Below are 25,938 nucleotides of genomic sequence, written 5' to 3'. Positions count from 1 at the left end.
TAGGGTATCTGTGTGTATTTTGTTTTTGTTTTCCTGTCTGCTTTCTCTGTTCATCATCTAGATATCTTTTTTGTGTTCTGAAGAGAAAAGGTAGCCTGGGCAGCTGTATTAATTCCTGAGCTGGTGAATATGTAAATAGAAGTCACTCTTTGCATCTTCAGCCAGTTTCAAACTTTATGTATCCTTGGCTGCCTTAACAATCTCTGTTGGGTCTTGTGGAGCCTGACTGCCAGGCCACGTCTTGCTCTTAACATCATTTCTGTTCTGTAGGCGTCATTTGCCATTTTTGCTTAATGAAATCAATTAGACAGTAAGTTTAAAGCAGAGCTGTTGGCTTCAACTGGTGCTGAGCTTGGAAGTTTCTCTGTTGTAGACCAAGAGAAGGACCTGTGTGGATTTGTGTCTGTGCCTCCACTGATCACAGTGTTTGACCAAATCAGGTGCTGTCATCCACCAAACCGCGTATGTGCTTAGGTCTTGTTAGGGTGCTATGCCCATCGTTTGCCATCAGGAGGAGCTGGAGGAATGACTGCTGTGGCTGTACTTTTTGAGATGCCTGAAACTCTGTGAACAACATTCCTGGTCCAGGATTCTCAGTTAGTGTAGGGGCGGCATTTATTTTGCTTTAACTTAATTTCATTGTCAGACTGAGAGTTAGTAGTATTGTTAGCAAAAAATTGCAGAACTAAAAGGCACTGCATTCTATTACATGGAGAAGCAGTGAAATTCTCACTGTAATACAGCAGGATGCGAACAAGGAAAGAAAAACATTAGAGGTGACAATTTTCTGCCTTCAAAGCTGGTGGGATTTTGTATCTCATCTCTCTCTGAGCTCAGTACAGGGCATGCTTCTTCCTAGTTTTTGCAGCTTTTCCCCATACGGAATAAAGATCTTGTTTCTCCTTCTCTCTGATCATTGTCAGTACAACCAAAAACTTAACTTCTTTCAGTTCAGCATTTATTTCTGGTTGAAGTTAATGCTTTCACTGGTATCCTAGCCCATGTCACTGGCACACTGAGGTGTTAGATGTACTGAAAAAGCTTAGCTACTTAAATGGGTTGTTATCCACAGGAAACTGGTATCTTTTTGAATAGGAAGTCCCAACTTTAATTCGCTTAAGTACTTCTTGTTCAGTCTGAGCCTACTGTACTGCTGGGAGAAGTTGTGACGGTGCACTTCTTTAGTAGTGATCCTGTTGTGGTTTAACTCCAGCTGGCAACCAAACCCCCCACGCCCGCTCATTTGCTCCCCCCCTCAACAGGATGGGGGAGAAAATTGGAAAGGTAAGAGTGAGAAAACTCGTGGGTGGAGATAAAGGCAGTTTAACAGGTAAAGCAAAAGCCATGCACACAGCAAAGCAAAACAACAAATTAATTCACCACTTCCCATCAGCAGGCAGGTGTTCAGCCATCCCCAGGAAAGCAGGGCTACATTGTGTAATGGTTTCTTGGGATGACAAATGCCATAACACCAAACATCCCCCTCACTTCCTTCCACCCCCAGCTTTACGTGCTGAGCATGATGCCGTATCTGGGATGTCCCTGTGGTCAGCTGTCCCAGCTGTGCCCCCCCCCCCAACTTCTTCTGCACCCCCAGCTTGCTGACTAGTGGGGTGGGTTGAGAGGCACAAAAAGCCTTGACTCTGTAAGCACTGCTTAGCAGTGACTAAAGCATCTCTGCATTATCAATGCTGCTTCCAGCACAAATCTGAAACACTGCCCTATAGGAGCTACTATGTTAGACTAACTCCCAGCACAGATTCCAACACCATTTGTGTTTGATCCTCACAATTTTTTCCTGTTTGCTGAATGATGGGGCTTGTCTTCATCTTTCCTCATATGTAAGTGGCCTCAAGTGAAATCTGCAAAGCCTTTGTTTGTTCAGTGGTTACTTCCTTTTTTGCATTCCGCTGTGGTGGTGGAGCTGGATACAGCTTGTAACTGTGTCTGCTGTGGAGCTCAGGAAATGGCTGATGACTCTCCTCACTGCTGCAAGTGGTGGGGCTACAACTGCCAGAACTTCTCTCAGGACTGAGCAGCTGGTTCTTATCTCTGCCCCTGGCTTGGGATGGAGACAGCTGAGCTAGCACAAGGTATAGTATTAAGTGCCAACAAAGAAAAACATCTGCTCAAGAACTGCAACTTTTCTTGCTTTTCCAGTTGTTCTATTTAAGGTTGACCTGCTACAAAGGCTCACATACCTACTTTGAGAGCGCACTGTTTGATAAGCAGTACAGTATCTTGAGCATTCATCACAATTTTGCAGTAGGGTAGATTTTCACAAATGATTTTGCATTAGCAGTAGCCACAGTTACAGCAAAAATAACCAGTGGCAAAGGTATTTTGTGTGTACGCCTCTTACGTCTGCTTTGCTGCTGTGGGGCAAAGTTAATCTATAACTCAGTACTGTTGGTTATGAGAAAATCAGTGTAGCATTTCTGTTGGGGGTTTCCTTATGGCCAAATACTTGTTCCATGAGGAAATATTAAAAAATGGAAGTGGGATCTACTGAGTTAAATACAGTGATACCTTGTTTATAACCAGGCAATGAGTATTCTTCCATAGGGTCCTTTGGTAAACGGCATTCAGCTTTTGCTTATCCCTGTTAACCTCTTGTGTAAACTGGATTCAGCAAACCCCGATTGCTTGCATCAGCCAGGACATTTAGAAGTGTTTGATCTTAACAAGGAATTTACTTCATGTATTTATGTGGATAAATTAGAAGAAACAAAAAATAGAGATGATTTATTTTTAAAATGACAGAGCATTTCTTAACGGCCCTGAGACAGAGCTATTCTGGCCTGCAATGCAGCTCAATGCCACTCAGTTATTTTCATCAGTCTGGTGTAAGGCATAGGAAACCCTCTTCTCCAGTGTGTCGGTTGGAGGAAGACATGGACATCATGCCTGTGTTACACAGTGAACATTTTCAACTTTAATTGATGTGTGACTTATGTTTGGGCACATATTTTCCCCCAACCCCACGTAAAACAGGAATAATAAGAGGGAAGTGAAGCAAAGCTTGATTTCTTTGGCTGAAGCATCTTCCTTTGCTTCTGTTTAATGGCTCATCATTTCTTTGGACAGAGTAACAGGATGAATTAAGAATGACTGATGGCTTGGACTGGTAAAGAATTGCTAGAGGTTTTTACCAGCAGGTACCTGGCTTGGGTTCTAACCAGGCCAAGAGACTTGCATCCTGGTAACTGTATGGTGCCCTGCGTGACGGATAGTCACTTGACCCCTGTCCCAGCTCTGCTGTGAAGACCAGCAGTGGCTGTGGGAGCATGTAAGAGCCCCTGCAGAGAGGCTGCGAATTGCAAAGGCAAGGAAGCTGAATTAGTGCTTTGAGAAGTCCCTGGGTACAAGAACTAGGAATATTCTGGTAAACAGAACCTGCATTCCTGTCAGTGTACCAATTATGTGTTTTTTAGCAGTTGGCTGTCTCCAGAACTGGTGATCCTACTTCTTTCACAAGTATTCATGTCAGAAAAGGAATATAATGCCAGCATTGTGGGAAGAAAACTATTCTCAAGCACACCTTCTATTTTTAACTCTGAAATTTCTGTGGTAGAAGCCTTTTTGCCAAATAGTTGAGTGTGTCTGTATGTATGCACTGAGATTTGGTGGCTGTTTTATCTTGGCAATAGTGAGCTTCTCCACACAGCAGCATGATTTAAATCTCATTTACTCAAGGAACTGGCTTTGTTAATGCATTACCAGGTACTGGGTAGTGCAAGTAATGTGTTTACACATGACACAAAGAAATCAACTTTTACAGGATTTTTTACAGAGACGTCCTTTTGTGGGAAATGCATGCTGGTGTATGTGACATTTGTTTCTGCTGCTTGTTGCTTTATGTCCAAGACAAAAAAATCAGTGCATTGCCATTTTGGAACAATCTCCACAACTACTGGGATTAGAAGTTAGTCGCTTGGTCACTCCTTGTGTTCTTAGTCCTAAATTTGTGCCCTGTACCTTTAAGAGGTGCCGACTTTGTTGAAGAAACCTCTAACAATGGCTTTTTTCTGTGGCTTTCAAGGTTAAGATTTTTCATTTTAGCTAGTCAAAAACCTAGCAATTGTTATCCTCTTGGCTCTGTTGCTGTTTGTTCTTTTCTCGCTGGTTGACTTCTCAAACTTATTTGAACAGAATATTTGTAGAAGATGGATGGTTATCTTGATCCTGGTTATCACAAGTCAGAAAAATGTCACTTGTAAATATTTAATGAGCCTTTATGCAACTGACCTGATCTAGAACTGAGTAATGATGCGGTCACAGGAGTTGCTTCTGTAACCTGGATCTGCAAGGAAAAAAGAGCACCTTTCATTTGCCAGGCTTTCTGTGATTTACAGGCTTGTATTATTGTTAGCTTTTTTTCTTTGATATTTAAAGTAAGTGGTGTTTGTTTGAACCTCTGCCTTAAAAGCCTCCTCTTTCTTAGCTAGTTCGGTTTTCTGTGTGGGTTTTCTGTATGTTTTTTCTGTGTGGGCTTATTACTGTTCCTTGCAGAAAGGCAACAATACTCAGGAAAATAAAATTGAGCTCAGCTCTGCTGTCCTTGAGTCACAGAATTGTAGAATGTTTTGGGTTGGAAAACACCTTAAAGATCATCCAGTTCCAACCCCCTGCCAGGGGCAGGGACACCTTTCACTAGACCAGGTTGCTCCAAGCCCCATCCAACCTGGCCTTGAATACTGCAAGGGATGGGGCAGCCACAGGTTCTCTGGGCAACCTGTGCCAGTGTCTCAACACCCTCATAGTGAAGAATTTTTTCCTAATATCTAATCTCCTCTCCCCTCAGCCCTATCTCTACAAACAATAAGCCCCCACCTTTTTATCTTTGTGTAGATTGTTGTCAATTTTTGCACTGCTTCCCTGTGCTGGAGAGTGAATTCAAACCCAGTTCATAAATCTGTGGTGAGGAAATGGTCTTACACAAAAGGAGCAATCCAAATGCTCAGAATTAGATGAGTTGGAACTTAAAAATACTACTGAAGCAGCTCTGAAAGTTATGAAATAGAAAACCAGCCTTCATTAGCAGCATGCTACTAACTATTGAAATCTACAGTTTAAAATCCTCCAAGCAATATGGGGAAAAGCTAGGAGGATAGCTGGGTTTGTGTAATGTCCTTGCTGGTTTCGTGGTGCTTTCCACAGTGCCTCATTTCTGGTGTAGCACCAGTTTGAGTAGCAATGAATGACACATTAGACTGCTATCCCATGTGTTGTATCAGGACACTGAATAATTAATATTCTTTGGAAAGGATTAATTTCTTCCAGTTTTGTATTTCTTGCTGCCCTGTATGTGCTGCTAATTTTTAGCAGAAATTTGCTAATACAGGTTTCTTTTCCCTGGAAGAACCAGTGCTGCAGCACAAAATCATCAGTGTGGTCCATATGCTGTTAGTTGCCACCAGACAGGGCAAATTGGTCATCTTTCCTCACAAAGTCTCAGGTTTTAGAAGAGTTGAAGCTCAAAAATGAGATGTAGCCTTGAATACTGATTTTAATAGTATGGCAGGAACTGGGCAGGATGCCCAGTTACCAATGTCTGGCTACCAGTATTATGTTTTTTATCTGTGATAAGGTCCAAAAACGGATAGTCTGTGTATCAAAATCTTTCAGAGTCAGTGAATCTTCCAAGATACTTACAAATACTCAGCAGCACTGTGGACCACAGCAGCAGCTGTGCCTCAGTACCAGTGTCACAAGACAGCCTCTGGGGAAGCGAAGAATGGAGACCACTGGGTAAAGCTGCACCCAGGGTGCCTAATTTCCCATGAGTATTTCATCCAAGGGAGAACAACAGAAGTATGCACTGTGCAACTTGTTTCCTACATAAGGATTGCTTCCTGAGAAATGTGTTAGGACGAGAAAGCACAGCCCAGTATTCTTGGTCAAATACCAGTCCTTAGGAGACCCTCATCCTCAGCAAATGAAATGTTTGGCAAATGAAGCTGCAGTCACCCACCTTCTTTTAAGGTTGCTTTTACTTTGTTGGCTTACAAGGCAAACATGGCTCTCCCTTTATGCTTCTCATACAGGCAAAACATTAATTTAGTGCCCCAGCACAAAAAATCCCCTAGTCACAACAGTAATTTTAGAAAGATCTAATATCAGCCAACTATCTGATGGAGAGCCTTTTGTTAAGCAGGTTATCACAAGGCCATGAAAGCTTTGAAAGTAAGAACACATGTAGTGAAAACACAATGGTTTCTGGGTAAGGAACTGACCTTTCCAATTTTCACAATCTGCACCTTGGGACTGGCACAATGTAATTGCTTTGAAAACAGTGCCTGGCAGTGCCAGGACACAAGAATTCTGTACCTCCAGTTGGGCTTGCCACAGTGGTAGGAAGCAATTCCGGCACTAGTAATTTGGCTTTAGATGTTTTCTGTGCTGTGGAGGGCATATATACTGGGCTGACCTGTTTCACAATGATTTAAAACAACTTATTTTTGCAGGAGATCTTTGGTAGGGGCAGTTAAGGATTTTCCCTTCATATCCTTCATCAAATAATATAGATTTTGTAACTCTTTTTCAATTATTTTGTTTTAATCAAACAAAAAAGGTTTAAGAAATCTTAAAGGGGCAACCCTGACAAAATCACCATTGTTTTTTGGTAGCTGTTGTGGCTGCTGGGTGCCACGAAGTCCTTATGACTTGGTTTTCCTCAGAGAGCTAGTCTAGGCTCTCCTTAGCAAGGGCTGTATCACTCAGGCTGCACAAATGCTCTGTGAGTGAATGAAAGTGATGTGCTGCAAGAGATGAAGGCTAAATGAGAGGTCTAGAAGAGACAGGATGTACCAGGAAATCCACATATGGTTCATGCACACCGCAGCATGGAAATGTGAGTTAGCGTTGAACTGACCCACACTGAAATGCCTCGACAGAGCTCCAGGAGCTGAAATGAAGCACTGAAGAATGCCTGGTTTCTTGAATCATTAAGATTTGACATCTTTCATTTTTAAAGAGCAATGAAATGGCAGTGTTGTCTCTGCTTGGCATGAAAGCAAGTCCTAAAATATCAGAATTTTCCCATTGACTGGGATTGTTTTCACTGCTGGTTCATCAGCAGGCTGGGAATGCTGTCTGACAGTGACGGAGTACCCATTGCTGTGAACACCAAGGCTGCACACAACACTGATGTGGAGTTCAAAGCTGAGACTTTGAAGGTGGAGGGCCTAGATCACAAGTCGTATGAGGAGTAGCTGAGGGAACTGGGATTGTTTAGCCTGGAGAAGAGAAGGCTCAGGGGGACCTTACTGCTCTCTACGATTGCCTGAAAGGAGGATGGAGAGAGGAGGTCTCAAGCCATGCCAGGGGAGGTTTAGATTGGGTATTAGGATGAATTTCTTCACCAAGAGGATGATCAGGCATTGGAACAGGCTGCTCAGGGCAGCGGTGGAGTCACTGTACATGAAGTGTTCACAAACCATGTAGGTGAGGTCCTCAGTGCCATGGTTCAGTGGTGGCCTTGGCAGTCCCGGGGTAACGGTTAGACTTGATCTTGAAGGTCTTTTCCAACCTGATTGATTCTATAATTCATTGTAAAACTTCTGTTTTTTTTTACGAGATATGTTCTGACATCTCTCAAATAAACAGGAAAACTACATTCAGCCATAACAAATCCCGAGCATTACCTGCTTTTCCTGCCTCCTTTTTAACAAAGCCAGAAGACCAAGTAACCCTGCTGAAGTCCACTGGAGCCTGGCAGCGGCACTGCTGGTGCTGAAGGGACTGAGGAGCTGCCTGTGGTTGCCCCGGCCGCTTAGCCTGAACGCTCTCCTGAGGCCGTGGACAGGCCCCGGCTGGCCTCGCTCACTCACAGTGAAGCCTCCGCTCCCTCCCGTGGGCAGGACACCCCTGCCTCTGCCCTGACCGGCAGGGGGGAGCTGACGGATGCCTGAGCAGAGACCACAACTCCCAGGCGGAGCTGAGCCCTGCCCGACCCCCCTGGCCCTCACACCACCAGAGGCGGGTGGGCGGTGCGGAGCGCGGCAGCAGCGGTCTTGTCGCTGTCTCATTGGCTGGCGCGCCTGCCGCTCCCGGTGCCCCTGAGCGCCGATTGGGGCGCGGTCAGCCGCGCTCCTTGCCCTCGATTGGCGGCCTCGGCGGCGGGGGCGTGGTCAGGCGTGGGAGTGGCGTTGGCGCGGGGCGGTGGGGGCGCGGCGCGCAGCTGGCGGGGTGACCCCCCCGCCCGCCTCGTGTCCGCACACTCCCAGCGGGGACGCGGCGCGGTGTGAGCGCGGCTCTGCGGCCCATGGGAGTGGGTGGCTCGGTGTGAGCCGGTCCGCCGCGGGTGGGCGTGCAAGGGTCAGGCGGTGTGTGTGTGTGTGTGAGGGGAGGTGGTGGTGGATCGGCAGGCGGGGGTGTCCCGTTGCTGGCGGCCGCCATGGAGGTGTGCGAGAGCGGCGGGGAGCAGCCGCAGCTGCTGCACTGGGACCGCAAGCTGAGCGAGCTGTGCGAGCCCGCCGACCCCGACACCCTGCTGTGCCACACGGTGAGGAGCGGCGGGCGGGAGGCGTCTCCGGCCGGGCAGCGCCCCCAGGAGCCGCGGGGAGGGCGGGATGGGGCGGCCGAGACGCCCCCTGCTTTTCTGGGCGCCGTGGCGAGGGTCGTGCTGGCCGCCCTCGGCCTCCCCTGAGGCGGGTGGGGTGTCCCAGTGGGAGCGGGAGTCGCGGTGCGGAGGCCAGGAGGTGCTCGCCCGCAGCCTCTCCGCGTGCCTCTGGGCCCGGTGTCCCCCGGGGGAGCGAGGTATTGCCGGGTAGGCGCTGGGGCCGTGGCTCGCTCTGTCTGTGCCGGTGTCACAGGTCCCTCCCTCCGTGCGCAGCGCTGGTGGCTCCGGTCGGGGTTTCCAGCCTTTCGCTCCTTGCCCCCTGCCCGGGCCTCGCCGCCTCGCTGGGGCCGGTAGCCCTTAATTCTAGCCTGGGCCCCACTTCCCTTGCGGCACCGCCGGCTTCTCCTGGGATCCCCTCGGGAGTCTTCTCCTCCAAAGCGAGACTGTCCCGGCACCGTCCCGCTGTCTGGTGTCCCCAGCGCAGGAAGGAAGTAACAGAAGTTCTGGTGATTATTTTTGTTTGTTTGTTTTGGCTGCAGTCCGCATAGTTGGGATAATCCCATGCAAATGCGTCCTGTTATCTCCGCTCTGTTGTTTCTTTGTGAGTCCGGAGGCTTTTTGGAAGCACAGAGATACATTATACAGATGTGCAGCCACAAATCCTAAGTGGAAGTGAGCTGGACCGCTTTGGGACAGCGTGCATAGAAGGCTCCTCTAGTCCGCCGCTTGTGCAGAGCAGGGGGCAGTCCAGCTTGGCGCAATTGTCAAACTGGTACTCGAATGAAGACCCAGTGTAACATGGTGGTGGTGACTAGCATGTGGCAGGGTGCCTTGGGAAAGGTGCTAGATCAGGCTCTGCGTTTCTTCCTTGTACCTAAGAGAGCGATGTGTAAATATCACCTTACAGAGAGGGACTGACCCAGCTGTTCTCGTGGGAGGAGGGGTGATTCCAGAGAGTGATGTGCGGTGAGGCACCATGCTGGCGCTGTGTGGAGATGTCAGTGTTAAGTCTTGAAAGGCAACCAAGGAAAATCTTGTGTGCGGTGCGCAGTGGCCTCGCTGATCCGGGATCGTGTCCGGCACAAGCTCCAAGCCTCGTTTCAGCAGGAAGCAAGCCTGCTGCACATGTGACCGTTTATAAATATTGTTTGGCTTCCTTGTCTTTGAAAGTGCTTGGGATACTTGCGCAATGTGTATCTTCTGGTAGATCTGTGGAAAAGCAATCATGCATGATGGTGGGTTGTCTTGTTGGGTTTCTTTAAAAAGCAAACAGGAGCATTTAACAATGGAAAACTCTTCTTTCAAACAGCTTGTTTCTTGTGTTTGTTTTTTTCTTTACCATGACGGAGACTTTAACAAGGGGAAAGCTGTGAATGAAAGGAGAGGCTCTTCAGAGATTTTACAGTTGTGCTGGAATACTTCCTCCTGCTTTGGATCCCTGCGATGAGAATGGAGTTGCCACTCTCTTTTCTTATTTAGTGTTCTCATATTTTTTTAATTAGTGCCCTGAAGGGGATCTTGCGCTTGGGCTAGATCTTGTGGCTGCAGTGACATGGATATGTGTGTTTTCTGTACTATTTCAAGGAGCCTGGGACTTGGGCTTAAGTGTAGCCTGACAAAAAAGCCATCCTGGCTGTTGGGTGGATGGAAATGCAGTGCTTTTCCCTCTACTATTTTCACATTTTATTGGACATTTTAAACTTCAAATGCTGTGATGATGTGTGTTTTGCCAGAGGCAGTGCATAGGAGGATCTGCAGAAACTTGGGCTATGAGCCCCTTTGTTGGGAGTGACAGACTGCCCTTGATTTATTTGTGTGGTGGTGTTGTTTGTTTGTTTTTTGGGGGGTTTAAAACTTCTTTAGGCACTTGAAGTCAAATAAAAAGGCTTTAGGGCCTTGGAAGACAAAATAATAAGTTTGAAACAAATTTATCTTTTTTTGGTTGTTTTTGCAATTCTGAAAGAAGGTATCAGTAAAAAAAATAAAAGCAGCTAAATACTGTGGATAAAGCAGTTGTAGTGAGGTATTAGGGTCTTTAGAGGGGAAAAAAGAGAAGTTTTCTGGAACCTTGTCAAGTGGGACGTGATCCTGCACATGGCAGGGGTGTTGGAACTAGATGATCGTTAAGGTCCTTTCCAACCTAAACCATTCTACGAACATTCTCTGGGGGGGGGAAAAAGTACATGTTCCTGCATCCTGCAGTGTGGAGGAAAATACGGTGCTTGGTATCATGAAAAACAAGTTCTCTGTTTACCTCTGTCCAAAACTTCATGGAATCATTTTCAAAAACCAAAACAAACAAACCCTCTGGATAAAACATCTGTTCTTCTCCTGGCTTATACTTTCCATCTGTGAGGACTGGTTTGACCCGGCTGCTTCTGCTGTGCTTGTAAACTTATTGCAGGATGTTTCTGAAAAGACTGAGATGATGTACAGATAGAACACAGGAAGGTCCCCTCGGGTGCTCACCACTGTGCTGTCATCTTCAGGGCTGAGGAACATGTGCCCTATGTCATCTTCTGTTCTTTGCCCACTTCTTAGGTGTCCCATAGCTGGATGTGCAAGGAAACTTCAGGTTGGGTTTAGGAAAGGTGCCTGGTATGGTCATGAAGCCTTGGGAGTACGAGTTGGGCTGCCAAGGGGAAAGAGGGAGAAGATGACAACTAAGGGGAGAGCTCACAAGGAGGAAGAAGGATGAGTGTCCTTTGTCAGTTGCACTCTGTGCGCAGGCAGTTGACAGTGAGAACTCTGTCAGCCAGCTGCTTTTTGTGTATCTTAAGTTACGCTTTAACCTTTTTATGACCATAAAGGCTGTTCCTGGGTCAGGTTGACTTGAAGCTAGTAGATGAGTGTGAAAGTATGCATACACTTAAAAACTTGACCTCTGTTTTAAATCGTTCCAGCCATATTTTAAATTGTATCTTAATTACCAGGGGTGAAATCCAGCCTCCCGGGGATTTACATTTCTCTGTAGCGGCTGATGATTTCACCAGCACTCAAAGCAGTGTGAGGAGTGGTTCCCTCTCTGCTGATGCTCTTGGCGATGTTGTCACCTGTGATGGGAGAAAGCAGGACCTCAAGGAGCTCAGCTCTGGTGTTGGCAGGCAGCAGTACTTGAGGTGGCTCATTAACATCTTCATCGTTCATAGTAATCACCTGGATGCCAGATAGCTTTATAGCTGTAATTTTTCCAGAACGGCTTAGCTTCCCATCTAAGAAAAGGGTGAATGGTTTCCTATAGGTGTGTTCATGGCATATGTGATCTGTCTGCATATATCATCTTCATATGCCCTGTAGGTTGTTATGATTGGGTGTCGGTAATACCATACACTGGCATTGTGCAAGGTACTGTTATTGTTATTATATGCTGCTTCTTTTTCCTGCCAGTCAAGCAGAAAGGAAGCACAAAGCCTGCCACTACCCAAAGGGAGCAAAAGTGTGGCCAGGTTACAAACTCTTCACCACCTTGCTGCTGCTGTTATTTCCCGTTACACACAGGCGGGCATGAAGTGGGAGAGCTCTGCTTGTGGTCGTGGGCCTCTGTTGGAGGTGATTGGCGGTTGTATGCAGTCCAGCTGGGACAGCATCTTCAGTGACAAATGCCAGATCTGATGCAGATGGATGTCTGACAAACACACTGTGAAATGCCAACTACCTGTCCTGTTGCTGGATGGGAGCTGACAAGCAGATGGTTCTTATGAGCTTCTGACATTTAAAACCTCCTTATTTAATATTGAGGAGGCAGGTTCTCCCCCCCATTTTCATGATTATTTTAACACATTAGCTGCTGGCTGTTGCTTCCAGATGATAGCAGAATGCAGCTGAATGTCAGTGTAGCTGTGATCTTGGCATAGCAGTTATAGAACTACACCTGCCCTACAGGTACGTAGGGCAACAGCTGGCTAATATATTTAGGACTAACTTCCCACATGTCATGTCTGAGTGGTTAACTGGAAGATATTTCAAATGCTGAGTATCCCAAATTGCTTTTTCTTTAAGGAGCCTGACTATTAAACTTGAAGCTCATATGGAAAAAGTTGAAATGCCTCAAATATCACATTGCTGATGCCATTATCCGAGTGATGTTTGAGCTGAGCAAGCCTGTTGCCATGTCACTGGTGATGCTGTGGGCAGCTCAGCTCTGGAATATAGGTGCAGCATAGGCTGGCATGAGCAGAGGAGATATTCCAGGCTTTAGCAATCAAATTACTGTCTCCCTGCAAGAGCAAAACCAGAGTGATCCACCTCTGAAGGTTAGTGTTGAGTGATGGCTTGTGATAGCTTGTGATTGTCGTCTTAAGAGGAGCTGTGGAAACATTGAGCTGGCCTTACTTCCTTGGATAAAAATCACCCATTAGAAGCCTCTGAACCTCACTGGGAGCTTGCTGTGACTCATTTCCTCTGCCACAAAACTCATGGTCGCTATTACTTTGTGTTCTGATGACTTCTGCAGAAGTGTTGCTTCTGAACAAGCTGCCAGGGATTGCCTCTATTTTTCAGAGTACAGCACTGGCAATAGTTAATTTAAACGGGTGGCGGTGCTTGATTTTTGCAGTCTGAGTGTATTTAATTAAACGTTGTGGTTACCACAGCATACATGGTTGTGGAGCTGCATGTAGCTGTCTAAAATCTTGGGTCAGTACAGCTTGATCCATTTATTGATTTATTTTGGGGGTGGAAGATACTTCATTTATTTGAAAGTGGGGTTTGGCCTGCTGCCCTTTAAACAAGAAAGCTGAAATCTCACATTCTTTCTTCTCTATACACCTGCATATGGAGGACCAGACAGCTCACTTTAGGTGAAGTATTTATAAAGTCAGTACTTCCAAGGATTTTTGACAAAATCTTCCAGTAAAGAGTGGAAATGTAAAAGTGTGATTTTTTTATTATTATTTTTATTTTAATTTTTACTAGTTATGTGCAAAGTTTGCACAAAGCAGTAGTGTTAAATTTTGAGAATTACTTTCCATATTAAAAAAGCTAAAGAGGACCACAAGTGCTGAACAGCAGAACTGGTTGTGTTCAGTGCTTTGCACTGAAAGCCACCTCCCACTTCTCTCGTTTTCTTCCCAAATTTAAGAAAACTATTCCTGCTTGCCAAGGGACATGTCAGGTACTCATAAATGGGCCTGAATGATCTACAGTTCCTCTAAAAGCTGAGATAAACGCAAGTGGGATACTTTGAAACTTTACCCTCCTATTTTCTGACAGTTAAAATTAGAAAAATGAGGGTATTGAGTTGCTGGCTGGTTTCATTTGGACTGGCTGTAACTTTATAGTGAAGTGCTTGATCTGCAGCGAAGCTGAGAGCTTGGAAAAAAACTTAGTCTGTCCTGGTACTGACTTTGAAGAGTGGTAGATAAGAATAAACCTGCTTTTAATGTACAGACCCACTGTTTTTTTCTCCTGATGGATGTGACTGATGTGCACTGTCCTCTGTAAATGTTTCCTTACTTCGGAAAGCCAGTCGTTAAGCGTGGAGCAGGTTATATGCGATAGCTGTGGTAAAAGAATTCATTCACTGCCTTACCAGACAGGGTTTTCCTGTGTCTGGAGTTGTTGAACTTATCTACGGAGCCCGGGGGAAACTTGTGCTCTTTGCAAGTCTTTGTTTGCACTGTGAAGAGTCCCTTCTTTGGGATCTTTCAGAGCTGGGGGTTAAGTAAGTTTCCCATCCTGGGGTGGTGTGTGTGTGTGACTGGTGTTTTATTAAAGCAGTCTCGCTTTTTAGGATCGCCTGTGTCTGTGAAAGAGGCTGATCTGACTAGCTGCAGACCCCAGATGGGGATGTGCAGTTTGATTTGATCTTTTTGTGTTCCTTTTGCTCTCTGATGCACTCTGACTTCAGCCATAGCAGTTAAATTGCAGCTTTATGACCTCCTCTGCCCGTCTGCCTTCGCACTTCTGCTTGTACACTGTGAGGTCAGATCATCTTTGTGCCAGCTGTGAAATAAAGCAGTAAAAATAAATATAAAAAATAAAGCAAAGAGGCCTTTGACTGATGTACCACTGGCTGTTTCTTAGTTTGTCTCAGCTTCTTGTGGCTGTCACCTATACCACCACCTGGTAAAGCCTCTTTATGTCAGAGCTGCCCGACGGATATGGGAGGGAAGTAACTACTGCAGAGTAAAAGTGCTTCAGGAGCCATTGTGCACAGCAGTACCATGTTGTGGTAACACAAGATGGTGCCCCTGGTCTTTTGGGGAGCTTGTAAGCCGCCCTTAACAGGCTTTTTTGCAGTGCTAAGCTAAAGTGGATGTGCTCAGCTTTGTTACGGCAGGAACAGGGAAATGTTGGACTCATGAGGGAGAGGGGTTTTTACTGGGGCATATAGTGACAGGACAAGGGGCAATAACTTTAAGCTGGCAGAGGGGAGATTTAGATCAGAAGTCAGGAAGAAATTCTTCACTCTGAGGGTGGTGACACACTGGCACAGGTTGCCCAGAAAAGCTGTGGCTGCCCCATCCCTGACAGTGTTCAAGGCCAGGTTGTATGGGGCTTGGAGCAACCTGAGAGGTGTCCCTGCCTATGGCAGGGGGGGTAGAACTAGATGGTCTTTAAGGTCCCGTCCAACCCAAACCATTCTGTGAGCTAGCACCTTGTCAGCAGCACACGTCCCATGGCCCTGTTCCTGCAGAGCCTACAGACCTACCCAGGACTGCAAGGACCAAGTCACCTAGCTTATACTGTGGCTTGCTATTCATCCCTCCAAAGAGCTGCATGGTCTCTGTCACTGTGGGCTCATTTTCTTTTGGTGCCTCAGCTACCAAAGGACCCCTGAGATGCTTAGTTGTTGCTTTGCAAGTGGATAGCTGGTTCTTTGAAAGCAGCTCTCTGTCTCTGGGCAAGTCATCTTGCTGGCTTTGCACTTGCAGATAGATGTTGGTTTTTTTTGTGCTGTATTCAAATATCAGTTATCCAGCCCTGCTGTCCTTCGTATTGTCTGTACTCCTTCCCCCCTGCATTCCTAAAAGCTGTTTTCCAATCACTTTGTAATACTTGGTTTAAATATCCATCATCTGTTTCCTCTGTCTTGGGTTGCTTCTCTCCCTTCTGGAGAAGGATCATCTTGTGGGCGAGACTTTAGCAATTATTGATAGCCAGTCAGATAGGGTGACTAACCTAGCTCAGTGGCATTTTTCACAGACCATATTGGCTGCTTACCCTGAGCTTATGTGGCCCTCCCTTTAACTCCTCCGGTTACCAAGAGCAGCTTTCCTTTTTTTCCAAGGGAGATGGGTTCTGAGTGAGCACCTGAAGGGCTTTCTCACAGTAGAGCTCTACATCTAGTTTTTCAGGGAGGGCACTTTTCTGCTCCCTGTTCATCTCTCTGAATTATGGGTATGAGGAATCACTACTATCTGGATGCCCTTTGGCTGTGTATTTTTTCTGGGTTACAAGACCTGAACAGCCTGCGGTTCTGCACCTGGTTTAACCGCAGGCTGTTATGGTAGCTGCTGGGGAGCTGATCCAGTTTAAATGACTTTCATGCAAGAAATAAGCTTTCAAGGGGTATCAGTTCCCTGACACAGCTTACCCTGTAGCAGCCCAGGTTCTGGTGCTGATATCAGGAGGGCAGGAAATAATGTTTGGCTGGGAAAGGCCTTGTGGAACTGCTTAGTGGGCTAAAATGGGAATAGTAGACTGGGTAGCTTTGTGGGTTGTGCGTAGATGTAATCCTGATGTGTGTATGTGTGTATTTGATGCCAGTGGACAATGCTTTGGATATCTCAAAAGAAAGGGGATTACCTAGAGGAGGCAGTTGTTCAAAGATCAGTAGGAAAAAGGGTTGTTTGAGAGTAATGTGGATGTGTAGCAAAGAAATGGACAGACCCAAAGTTCAAAGAAGCACTCATGTTGGATCCAGTCAACGGTACTGCCACCCCTCTGTGGTGCTGAGTGTTAGTGAAAAGTGGAGGCTGTCTTGAAAGCTAAATTGTTTGTCTTGTATAAAAGTGACAGAAACAGAGTGCAAAAATTAATCTTGGCTTAGGGCCACAATTTTACTGGCAAATATATTACCCTTTCACCTCATTTAAGCGAGTAATAGGCAGTAAAGAAGTCAGGGCAAAAATGGTGAGGTCTAATAAGGCATAGCAGATGCCCTTAAATAAGGGCATTGCATCCACTGTCTCCAGACTGAGTTGCCAAGCTCGTCATAGCAGGAGTTGTCATTCTCTGTGAGCTGTCAAACGTAGCTTGTGACTGCAGAAGAGTCACTGAATTGAGTTGCATCAGTACTAAATGTGTGCAGGAAAGATATAAATGCTGTATCAAATAAGGAATGCTCCCTGTCATGAGGGAGCAGGGAAGGCAATGTGAGAAAATAAGGAAAGGCTGGTTAAATGGGATAAACCTGAATTGCTAGAGCTGTGCCCATAGCTGCCTTCCATCTAAATGTGTAGCTTACTAGTGCCAGTGACCTCTCTGTGCCTTCGCTGTGTCTTAGAAACTACTTACTTTTTTTTTCTGCCATCTGCTGCTAACTGGCTTTCAATCTTCTGTACGTGATCTGGCTCTGCTGTGGTGACAAGCAAAAATCCAATGGAAAAATGTGACACCCACTTCATCTCTTTCCTCTCTGCCAAGGCAAAACATTTCCCTGCGGCTGTGCTTTGTCCCTCCACACAATCTGTTAGTCATATGGGGTGAGAAACAGAGACGAGGATGATCTGATAACCTCTTAGACCTCTGGACAGGCACCTGAAGGAGCTTCAGGCTTCCTTCCTTGTGAAATCTGATGTGTCTTGAGCAGAGCTGCAGGGGGGAAGTATACTGGTGTTGGCGGAGGCTTCTCCCTTATAGCACGGGGGCAAAAAGCAATATTGCTAATGTGCTTTAGTGGCTCACCTGGAGCTGCATTTGCTGGCACCCTGCAGCTCTGCCAGGACAAACCCTGGCTGTTTAGTGACACCCTGGAGCATCATCTTCCAGCTTTTGCTGGAGCTGGGGTTGTCTGCAGAGGTAAGGTGTGCGCTCCCTTGTGTGAGATATGCAAACCTCCAAAAGAGAGGTCACTTGCCCTTTTTCTGCACTGAAGACATTAAGTGCTGCCCCTCATTTTGGATGCAAGCAGGGTCTTCAGCTGTGGCAAAATGCTTTTAAGCATATGGTGTCTTGTGAAACAAGGATGTTTTTAAGACCTGACTGGATAAAGCCCCAAGTTACCTGATCTGAGCTTAGCACTGACCATGCTTGGGCAGGAGGCTGGGCTAGAGACCACCTGAGCTGCCTTCCAGCTGGAGCTGTGCTGTGGTTCCTTCCACAACAGTCCTAGACCAGACCTTGCTCTGGTTTAGATACGGCATTGCTAGTCAGTGATCTGATCCCTGAGTTTTTCATGTCCTTGTTACACTACCAAGTGATTGAGGCCACCTGGTTTTGCTGATTTTTGTTAGAAAACTGTTGTTTCTGATGACCATAGTTTCACAAAAGCAGTGTTCTGGTTTGGATTTACTGAAATGGGCAGAAGGAAAACTGAACTGAGTTCCAGCTGTCCTGGACAGATGCTTGTTTCTGTGTGTACATTTTCCTTCTGTGCAGCACACATGATGTGCAGTGGTGTGCTGGACTTGCGGTTTGGGTATGCACCCATAATTTTGTTCCAGATTTTCCTGATAAAATTCTGGGAACCTTACCTGCTTGCTCTTCTGCTATATGATAGGACCATATAAGAGCCTACACCATTTGTGTCAAGGCTGTTTGTCATTATGCAACCTCAAGTCTAGAAGGTCTGGCTACTACCTGTTCTAATTCCTTTTTGTGGCTAGTCCTGAAACTGTAGGTGTGGGATGAGACCACCCTGTGTAGTAGATTGTGTGGCTAGCTTAGAGGTTTATAAGACTTAAAACCTGGAAAATAGCCAACAAAAAAAATCAAACACCCCAAGCCCTGAATACCAAGCAGGTCTTTGTTCCTCCACCCCTGCACAAGGGGAAGCTTATCCCAAGGCTGCTTTTTTCCCTGGTCTCCTTATATTTCTTCTGTTGGCCTCAGTAATCTGCTTGCAATGTTCTGATTTTGTGGGGGTTATCTGAAAACATGCGTATTCTCATTTTTGGAGCTTGTATTACCCACAGAAGAGATTTGTGTGAGTAGAACCAAAACTCAAGAGCAGTAAATTGCTGAGCTGCTCCTGCAGCTTTTCTCGCTGTAAAAGTGATGTGACTGTTGCCTTTGGGGAAAGCTTGTGTTAATAATGGTCAGGATGAGATCTTCAGGAAGGACCAAGTCTAAGAAGGTCATTATTTCTTGCAGCCAGATACCTGGCTTTTTGGATCTGTCCTGGCTAGCAAAGGATGAAGGCTGAGGAAAATATGATGTCTAAGCTGTCTGCTTTCATACCTCCTAATAAGAAGCAGTGGCTGACTTTCTGCAAAACATCTGCCTTTCTCATCACGGGTGTAGCTGGCCTAGTCATCAGCAGTGACGGTATGTCTTGCTCCAGCTCCTCAGTGCCGCAGCTCCTTTCTCCTCCTCCCCTCCAGCATCCATCCGCCCCGCACAGCTGCGTGTGTGATTCAGTGTTGTGACTGGTGTGTTTGGGACAGGCTGGGAAGCCGTGTTTTTCAGAGGAAAGCCATAAAGCGTAGACTTGGTTTTGCTTGGTTTTTCTTTTCGAAAGAAGAAAACTGCGCTGACTCTGCTTACAGTCTCTGATGCCTCCCTGGTGAAATGCTCCCTGGTGAAATGCTGTGGGGACTGAGGGCTCTCAAGGGATGTCTGTTCTCACTGGCTCTGGGCCATCTGCCATTCCTCTCATCGGAAATCATTTCTCACATCCCTCTCCAGACCAATGCCTGCATGTCTGCCTGCTCCCTTCCCTCCCAGCACCCTTGAAGGAGCCAAAGCTGAGACTTGCTGGGAAGCTCCTGCCCAAGGTTATCAAATCAGTAACAACAGTTCTCCAGTCATCTGGGGAATGCAGAAGCAGGGGGATGCAGAAGGGCTCCAGATGTGCGAGGGTGCTGTGCTGCAATCCTGCCCTTGGGGTACTCAGCTGACTTCTCCCACTGGCAGGTGGAAGGCATGGCTCAGCAGGACTCCTTGGATAAACAGGCATGGCAGAAATGAGCTTTGGTGTTATTTTTAAGGCATGAGCTTTCTGAATGCAAAACTTGTCTCTTCGTGCCTTGGTGCTCTTGCAGTTCTGTTTCTATTTGCCTGGTTTGCATCTCATGGCTTTCAGTGGATGCTGTCACTTACAAGAAGGACTAAAAGAGAAAGAAAAGTCCTATTTTTGTACTAGCCCAGGGTGACTTGTGACTTCTCATTCAACTGTACTAATTCACCTGAATTCCTATTGCCTATTATCATTCTCTGCTGAAAAAACACAGTAGGGAGTCTGCTCTGGGACTTAGGAATGTTTCTCCATTGCTGTTGCTTGTTTGTTGGGTTGTTAGAAATACGTTGCAAAACTACAGGGGAAAGATGGACTTAATTTGTGTTGATGTTTTTCTTTTTTCTCAACTGCAAATACGTCTGCAACATCAAAACTTACAAGAAAATGGCACTGACCTGGAAAACTGTGCAGTAAATGTCTTGTGTTTTTTCCTAAAAAGAAAATAAAATTGAAGTCATTTCATGTCTACAGCATCCTTTTTAGCTTTCATGAGAAAGATCTGGAAGAGAGGCATGCAGACAGCCCTCTCCTCAGTTCCTTGTTTGTAACAGCTTTCTGGAAAGATTAGTTGGGAATGAGAAATCTTACTTGTTTTTAAGGTGTGGCTTCGGTGTTTCAGAGGGACATTATATGACATGGTAGCTGGGATGGAGCTACTGGAACTACAAGGAACTTCTGGACTTTCTTTCTTTTTGTTTCAAATTTGCAGGTATTTGAGGGGAAAAGGGAGGTTGGAGATACAAGCATGAAATGAGAATCTGCAGAAACTTGCGTTGCTGAAGGCCAAGGGAAGAGACAATTGAAGTTAGTGCAGAAAGCTGTAAAGTCAGTGTGTCAGAGGAGCCAGGGTTGTGACTGGGGATGGCCAGTAACTGCACCACTGCCACTGCAGTGATTAAAGTGTTGAAAAAGTATGGTTTGGGGAGATGCATGGAAACTGGGGCTTGTAGGTGTCATTATGCTATAGTTTGGCTGTGGGCTTTTGAGCCTTGATGCCAGGATATCTGAGAGAGACAGGCTAATTTGAGAGAATTCAGAGAACAGCAGCAGAAGTGGTTGAAATAGCAGGTTTATGAGGAAGGATTAAAAACCTTAAATACGTATTGCTTTGACAGGTGTTTGGAAGAGGATGTGGAAGTGATATGATCAAAACAGTTTATGCTAAGCTTACATTAATATTATGGAAACTTCGTTCTCAGTTTCATATGATGTATATAATATAATTTTCAGTATCAGTACCAGAATAGAGAGTCTGTGAAAACTTTGGTTACAGCTGTGGTTCTCATAACACATTGATAATGAATATTGTTGTACCCATGGCAAGATCCTTTAGAGCTTTGTGCTTGGAATAAAATTATCATGCAGGGGATTATGAATCTTAAGCTATCATTATGCTATTCTTTTTTTAAACTGCTAATGTCCTCTGAAAATACCTTTTCTCATTTTGCCCAAAGTAATACCTACAAATTAGAGAGGAGTAAAAAAGAGTGAGTGTGAAGTAGGGAGGAGCTGATGATGATCAGCTAGGACTATCCAAGGGGAAAAGATGATATTGGCAAACATACAAGTAGAAATGGGACTTTTTTTTAATGGTGTAGTGTGAGAATTAACTATTGCCAGTAATCAGGTTACAAAACGTCTTGGAACCAACGAGTCTGGATAACTGGAAATCCAGATAGGCTGAAAGGTCCCAAAGGAGAAGTTTGGCTTGTTGACACTGATTTTTGTTGGGTCATGACATCATGAAAACATAAAATTGATTAAGAAAGAGTAAAGGGAGGAAATAAAAACTGTGCACTGGAGATCCTGGAACCAAACATATTTAAGGATACATGGAATCTTGCAGGATTCAGTATTTAGAGTGGAAGGATACAAATATGATTTAACTCTGGAAGGTAGGATTTTATGAAAAGCAGTATAATTGGACAAATCTGATTTGATTCTGCCAGATGAAAAAGAAAATGAAGACCCTTTGCAAGTACTTGGATATTTATTTCCTTGTAGTGATTAAAAATTTATACTACAAAATGTGTGAAATTAAGTGTTTGACTCCAAGTAGTTGCTACTGGACAGTTGGTGTCAGAAGACAGATTGCTTCGGTTCTGCAAAAAGGTACTAGACAGGAGGCTTCTCATGGTTTTCATCCATGATCCAGAAGCAAAGTTATGTGTCTTAGAACAAAAAATGTGTCTGTATCTATGGGACAGGTGAATGCGTGTTTTGGAATCAGACCTTGGGGAAAATGGTCTAGAGTTCAGAGTAGACGAATGGCTCTGTGTGCTCTGTTAAGGTGATTCTGAAGGAAAAATACTTTTTTTTTTGAAAATTCATGTTAGAACTGGAAAGCATAACAACATTAACAACAACAAAAGCTAAAAATACACTTGAGTTGGGGAAAAATGCTCATTTCTCAATCTTTGAAGCACACCCATGTTCTGTTCTAGCAGTTATATTTCAACAGAGGACAAATTATCAGGCCCTATAAAAGGGTACCTCAGGGAAATTGTGGACTGGGACATGTGGAAGGGTCATATTGGGAAGGTCTCATAGTCCTTTCTAGCTTTAAATGCTATAAAACATTGTTGCTGGGCCTGTTGACTCTCTGGAGTCAACATATTCATGATCAACAAGACAGAATGTACAGAACACCCTATGTGACTCCTTTAATCTGTCCAAATGCATCACAGCATTTGGTCATTCTCCTACACTGTGTTGATTTCAGTGGAGTCTAAGCAAATGCTTTAATCTCTTCAAGCTATTTTGAACAGCTTATCTTTGTCATGACACTCCTTGGCCCATATAAAAGAGGAAAGCATATACAGCATGTGGGAAGGATAAGAAAAAGGTAGAAAAAGGCATTAGTCCTGAAATATAAGGCTACCTTTCTGTATGTTCGCTCTTGGATGTGAGTACTAAAGGCAGCCTTGTACTCCCTGTACCTCTGTCTAGGACGGACTGGCTAATTCACATCTGATCAGTAACAGTTTGTGCAGGGTCTTCAGCCCTGGCAGGTGAAGGAGGGCAGAAGAAAGGAAGAAATGAAAGCCGTTATGGTGAGATGCGTAGAAAACCCAATAGACTGAACATACAATGAGGTGGGATGAATACCCAGACAGAAAAGGAAAGTTTAGCTCTCATTTTAAAAGTAGAACTAATTGAAGGTGGCAGCTGATACGATCCCAGTTGTACCAATGGTACCAATTTTAACCCTGATTTTTAAGAGTGGAAGATTGTTGTTGTCCCTCTGCCTCTTTCGTTGCAATACTACAAGCCTGTGCTTGTCTACACCACCAGCTGGAGGAAGCTTAAAATCCATTGCCTATGGCAGTCCTTACCTTATTGACATCTCTCCAGAACTTTTGTAGCATTTTAACAAGCCAGGTAGTTTGTATGTGATGCGGGGTTGGTCTCGCTGTATTTTATATGGGACTTGTGTTTAATTTTAGCACACAGGTTGAGGCAGAGGAGAAGAGTGCCCGGGGCGTTGGGGAAGGGTGAGTGATTTGTCTTCCTTAACATGCTCTGTGATCAGGTAGCTGGCAGACAGAAGACACTGCCTTAAATGTCTTCCATGGTATGGCATACCCTTCTCCGGTGGTGGTGCTGCTTTGGATTTACTTTGGAGTATGCTAGGAGGAAAATATTTTATTCAAGTATAGTGTGGACAGCAGATGTAGCTTGGAAACATGCAAAAGCTGTACTGGCAACATGCAAAAGCTGTATTGGAAATGCAGTGATCGCCAGGAGAGTGCCCAGCTTCTCTAAAGCAGCATTGCTTCTCCTTTGGGCATAAAGCTCCCATAGTGCCTGTGATTGTTTTTTTGAGGGGGGAGTGGCAGCAGTCATGAAATGACCCCTTCCTGACCTAATGCTTGACATGGGGTGCCTCCTGGAGAAGCACTGACAACAGGTCTGGCTGGGAATGAAGCTCCTCCTCAGCTTGACGGCCCTGTCAGGCTGGTTGGGCTCAGCTGGGTCTACCAGCAGAGGCTGAGGCTGCGTGTGCTGCTGGGAATCACCACTCATGCCTGTCAAGGATGGGAGAGAGATGAGCAGTGCTGGTCCTTCAGCACCAGTTAATTACTGGAGCAGAGGGGTACTCTGTGACTGCCTTTGCCATCCTGCTGCGGGAAGATAACCTGCGGCAGTGGAGCAATAGCACAGGACATTCAATGCCTTAAACTGCTCTAAGTGCCCATAGCTTGGACGTATGCTTAACCTGTGATTGATGGACAGCAGGTTTATCTTTACAGAGCTGCCTTATCTCATTTCTGCTTGGCGTATGTAATGGAGCTGAGCTCCTTGCAGCAGTAGACACGGCAGCACATGGTTGGCAGATTAGGAACAGATCTTTGCTTCTTGGACCTGGTGTGCCTGTACAGGAGCAGCATGGGGGGCAGTTCTGCTGTTCTAGACTGCTGCCTGCACCCCAGAAGCAGCCTCTTTGCAGTTGGACACCTGGGTTATGGACAAGACAGAACAGAAAATACAGAAATAAAAGCACAAGTGAGGTGTAAAGCTTCCCCCCCCCCCCCCCCCCAAGAATAGTGATTTTTTTAAAGACCTTGACTTTCAAAGTACTGGTATAAGGCCTTAGAAGGCCTTCTTTTTCTATTTTCAATTTCAGTTCTTTTCCCTAACTTTTTCAATTATGTGTCCTCTCTTCCTTGAACCCTTCTAAGGCACTTTCAGGCAGGTGTCCCAAAAAACTCGATTCATGCTTCTGTGTAGATCTCCGACAACAGGTCTGTTTTTTGAGCCATGAGGCTGCACTCCGTCAGTTTAGTCTAGCAGCAAGGGAAGAATGTGAGTCAAAGGCCCGTGGAGATAATCCAGAGTGAATGAGCACATGCCAGAGAAAATCTGGATCAAGTAGGGGTGGGAAGAAACCTGGCGACAAATGGGACAAGGAAGTGTAATGAGTTGTGTGCAGGCCAGGCTGTGACTTCAGTGGCCTGCAATACGTACCAAAGAGAAACGGCTGTTCAGGACTGCTGGGAAATGGCTCTGTGGCTATCTAAAATGTGTCCATGAAATGCATTGCTTCAGAGCTCTTGCTTTAAGCAGGGATATTTGAATGATCTTGGACTTGAGTGTGTTTTTGGCCATGACAATTTGTACCCATAAGGGTGCTGATCTCTTCCTCTGTGCTTTGGAGGGGAGAGGGGCCTGGTGTGGAAATAGCCCTGAGGTTACATATAGGCTGGTGCAGCGTTTCATAGCAGCAGGGAGAAGGTAGCTGTTACAGTTTTCTTCTAGTCTTTAGACAGATAGTGAAAGATTTCTGTCAAGTACAAGGGCACAATTAACGTAACCAGCTCTTTCAGGCTCCTAACCACAGCTCTCAGCAGTCCCATCTGTGACCCACAGAGATGCCCAAGCCCCAGCCATCAGTAAACATGCAGACAAAAGTCACACTTCCCAGAACATGCTGCAAGTTAGTTTAGCTGGGGACCCAGCAAAGACTCAGTTCCTTGAGCAGCATCCTCTCTTTCTTCCTGGCTTGGTTTGAGGGGGGGTGCCTGTGTTACATCACTCCTCTGAGCCTCTTCTTGGAAGCTCCGTGCAAACCCGCCTGTTTCCAGTTAGTGACACAGTGCTTCAGGAGGCTGAGCCAAGCCAAACAGGGATGTTCCTGCTTAGAGAATGAACGGTGAGGCCTCTATACTAGGACCTTATGGGCAGTGTACTGACAGGCAGTTTGTTTAAATGTTCAACAACCATGTTAACTTCTCACAGTCTTCTTTTTAGGAAATAATTTTTCTATCCTGGTGGTGTTCATTTGAAGGAAAAAAAAACGTTGGGGTTAGGGGGGAGACGAGGAGGGAAGGAGAGAGTTTTTTCCATCCCTCTCTGACAGTGAGGGAAAACAAGGTTATAAAATGTTATCCTTCACAATTTTATGTGAGGAGCAGCTCTGCCCCATTAGTGTACTTTCTCCAGTATTATCTAGTGCTCAGTCTCTCAAACTGGTGGACAGGCTCATGTGAAAGGGCACTGTGTAACAACTCAGGGGAGTAAAAAGGGCTTCTAGTATTTTATTGGGAAATGATATAGCTGTAGGATTTGTTAAGGGGGTCCAGGGAAGGGCAGAGAGAAGTAGAAGAGCATCAGAGAAATGCGTGTTATTTGAGCTAGCACCTGTCCTAGAAGTTGTACAGCGCAGGAAGATGGTCAAGGCAGACGGGTGTTGCTTCTGCTCCCTACCTTGCCGGTAGACAAGGTAGGGACAAAGTAATGTTGAAATGCTGTA

The 25,938-nt window shown here is 45.6% G+C and overlaps 1 protein-coding gene across 3 annotated transcripts in view; it reads left to right on the top strand.

Annotated features, from left to right (window-relative positions):
• Nucleotides 1-8,206: 8,206 nt before the first annotated feature.
• Nucleotides 8,207-25,938, top strand: part of CREB3L2 (cAMP responsive element binding protein 3 like 2) — a 74,397-nt gene continuing 56,665 nt past the window's right edge. For 2 of the 3 annotated variants that reach the window (XM_057427877.1, XM_057427875.1), the window contains exon 1: nt 8,208-8,506. In XM_057427877.1, coding sequence (XP_057283860.1) covers nt 8,399-8,506 — 108 coding nt within the window. In that variant the 5' untranslated portion in view covers nt 8,208-8,398. Of the gene's footprint in view, nt 8,507-25,938 lie in introns of all 3 variants that reach the window. The other variant, XM_057427876.1, reaches the window with a different exon arrangement.

The sequence above is a fragment of the Pezoporus wallicus genome, unplaced genomic scaffold (genome assembly GCF_028554395.1).
Source record: "Pezoporus wallicus isolate ANWC-B61680 ecotype Strahan unplaced genomic scaffold, APGP_CSIRO_Pwel_v1 contig_2908, whole genome shotgun sequence".
NCBI classification, from domain to species: domain Eukaryota; kingdom Metazoa; phylum Chordata; class Aves; order Psittaciformes; family Psittacidae; genus Pezoporus; species Pezoporus wallicus.
The sequence above is the reverse complement of the archived record's forward strand: the minus strand, read 5'-3'. Positions and strand labels throughout refer to the sequence as shown.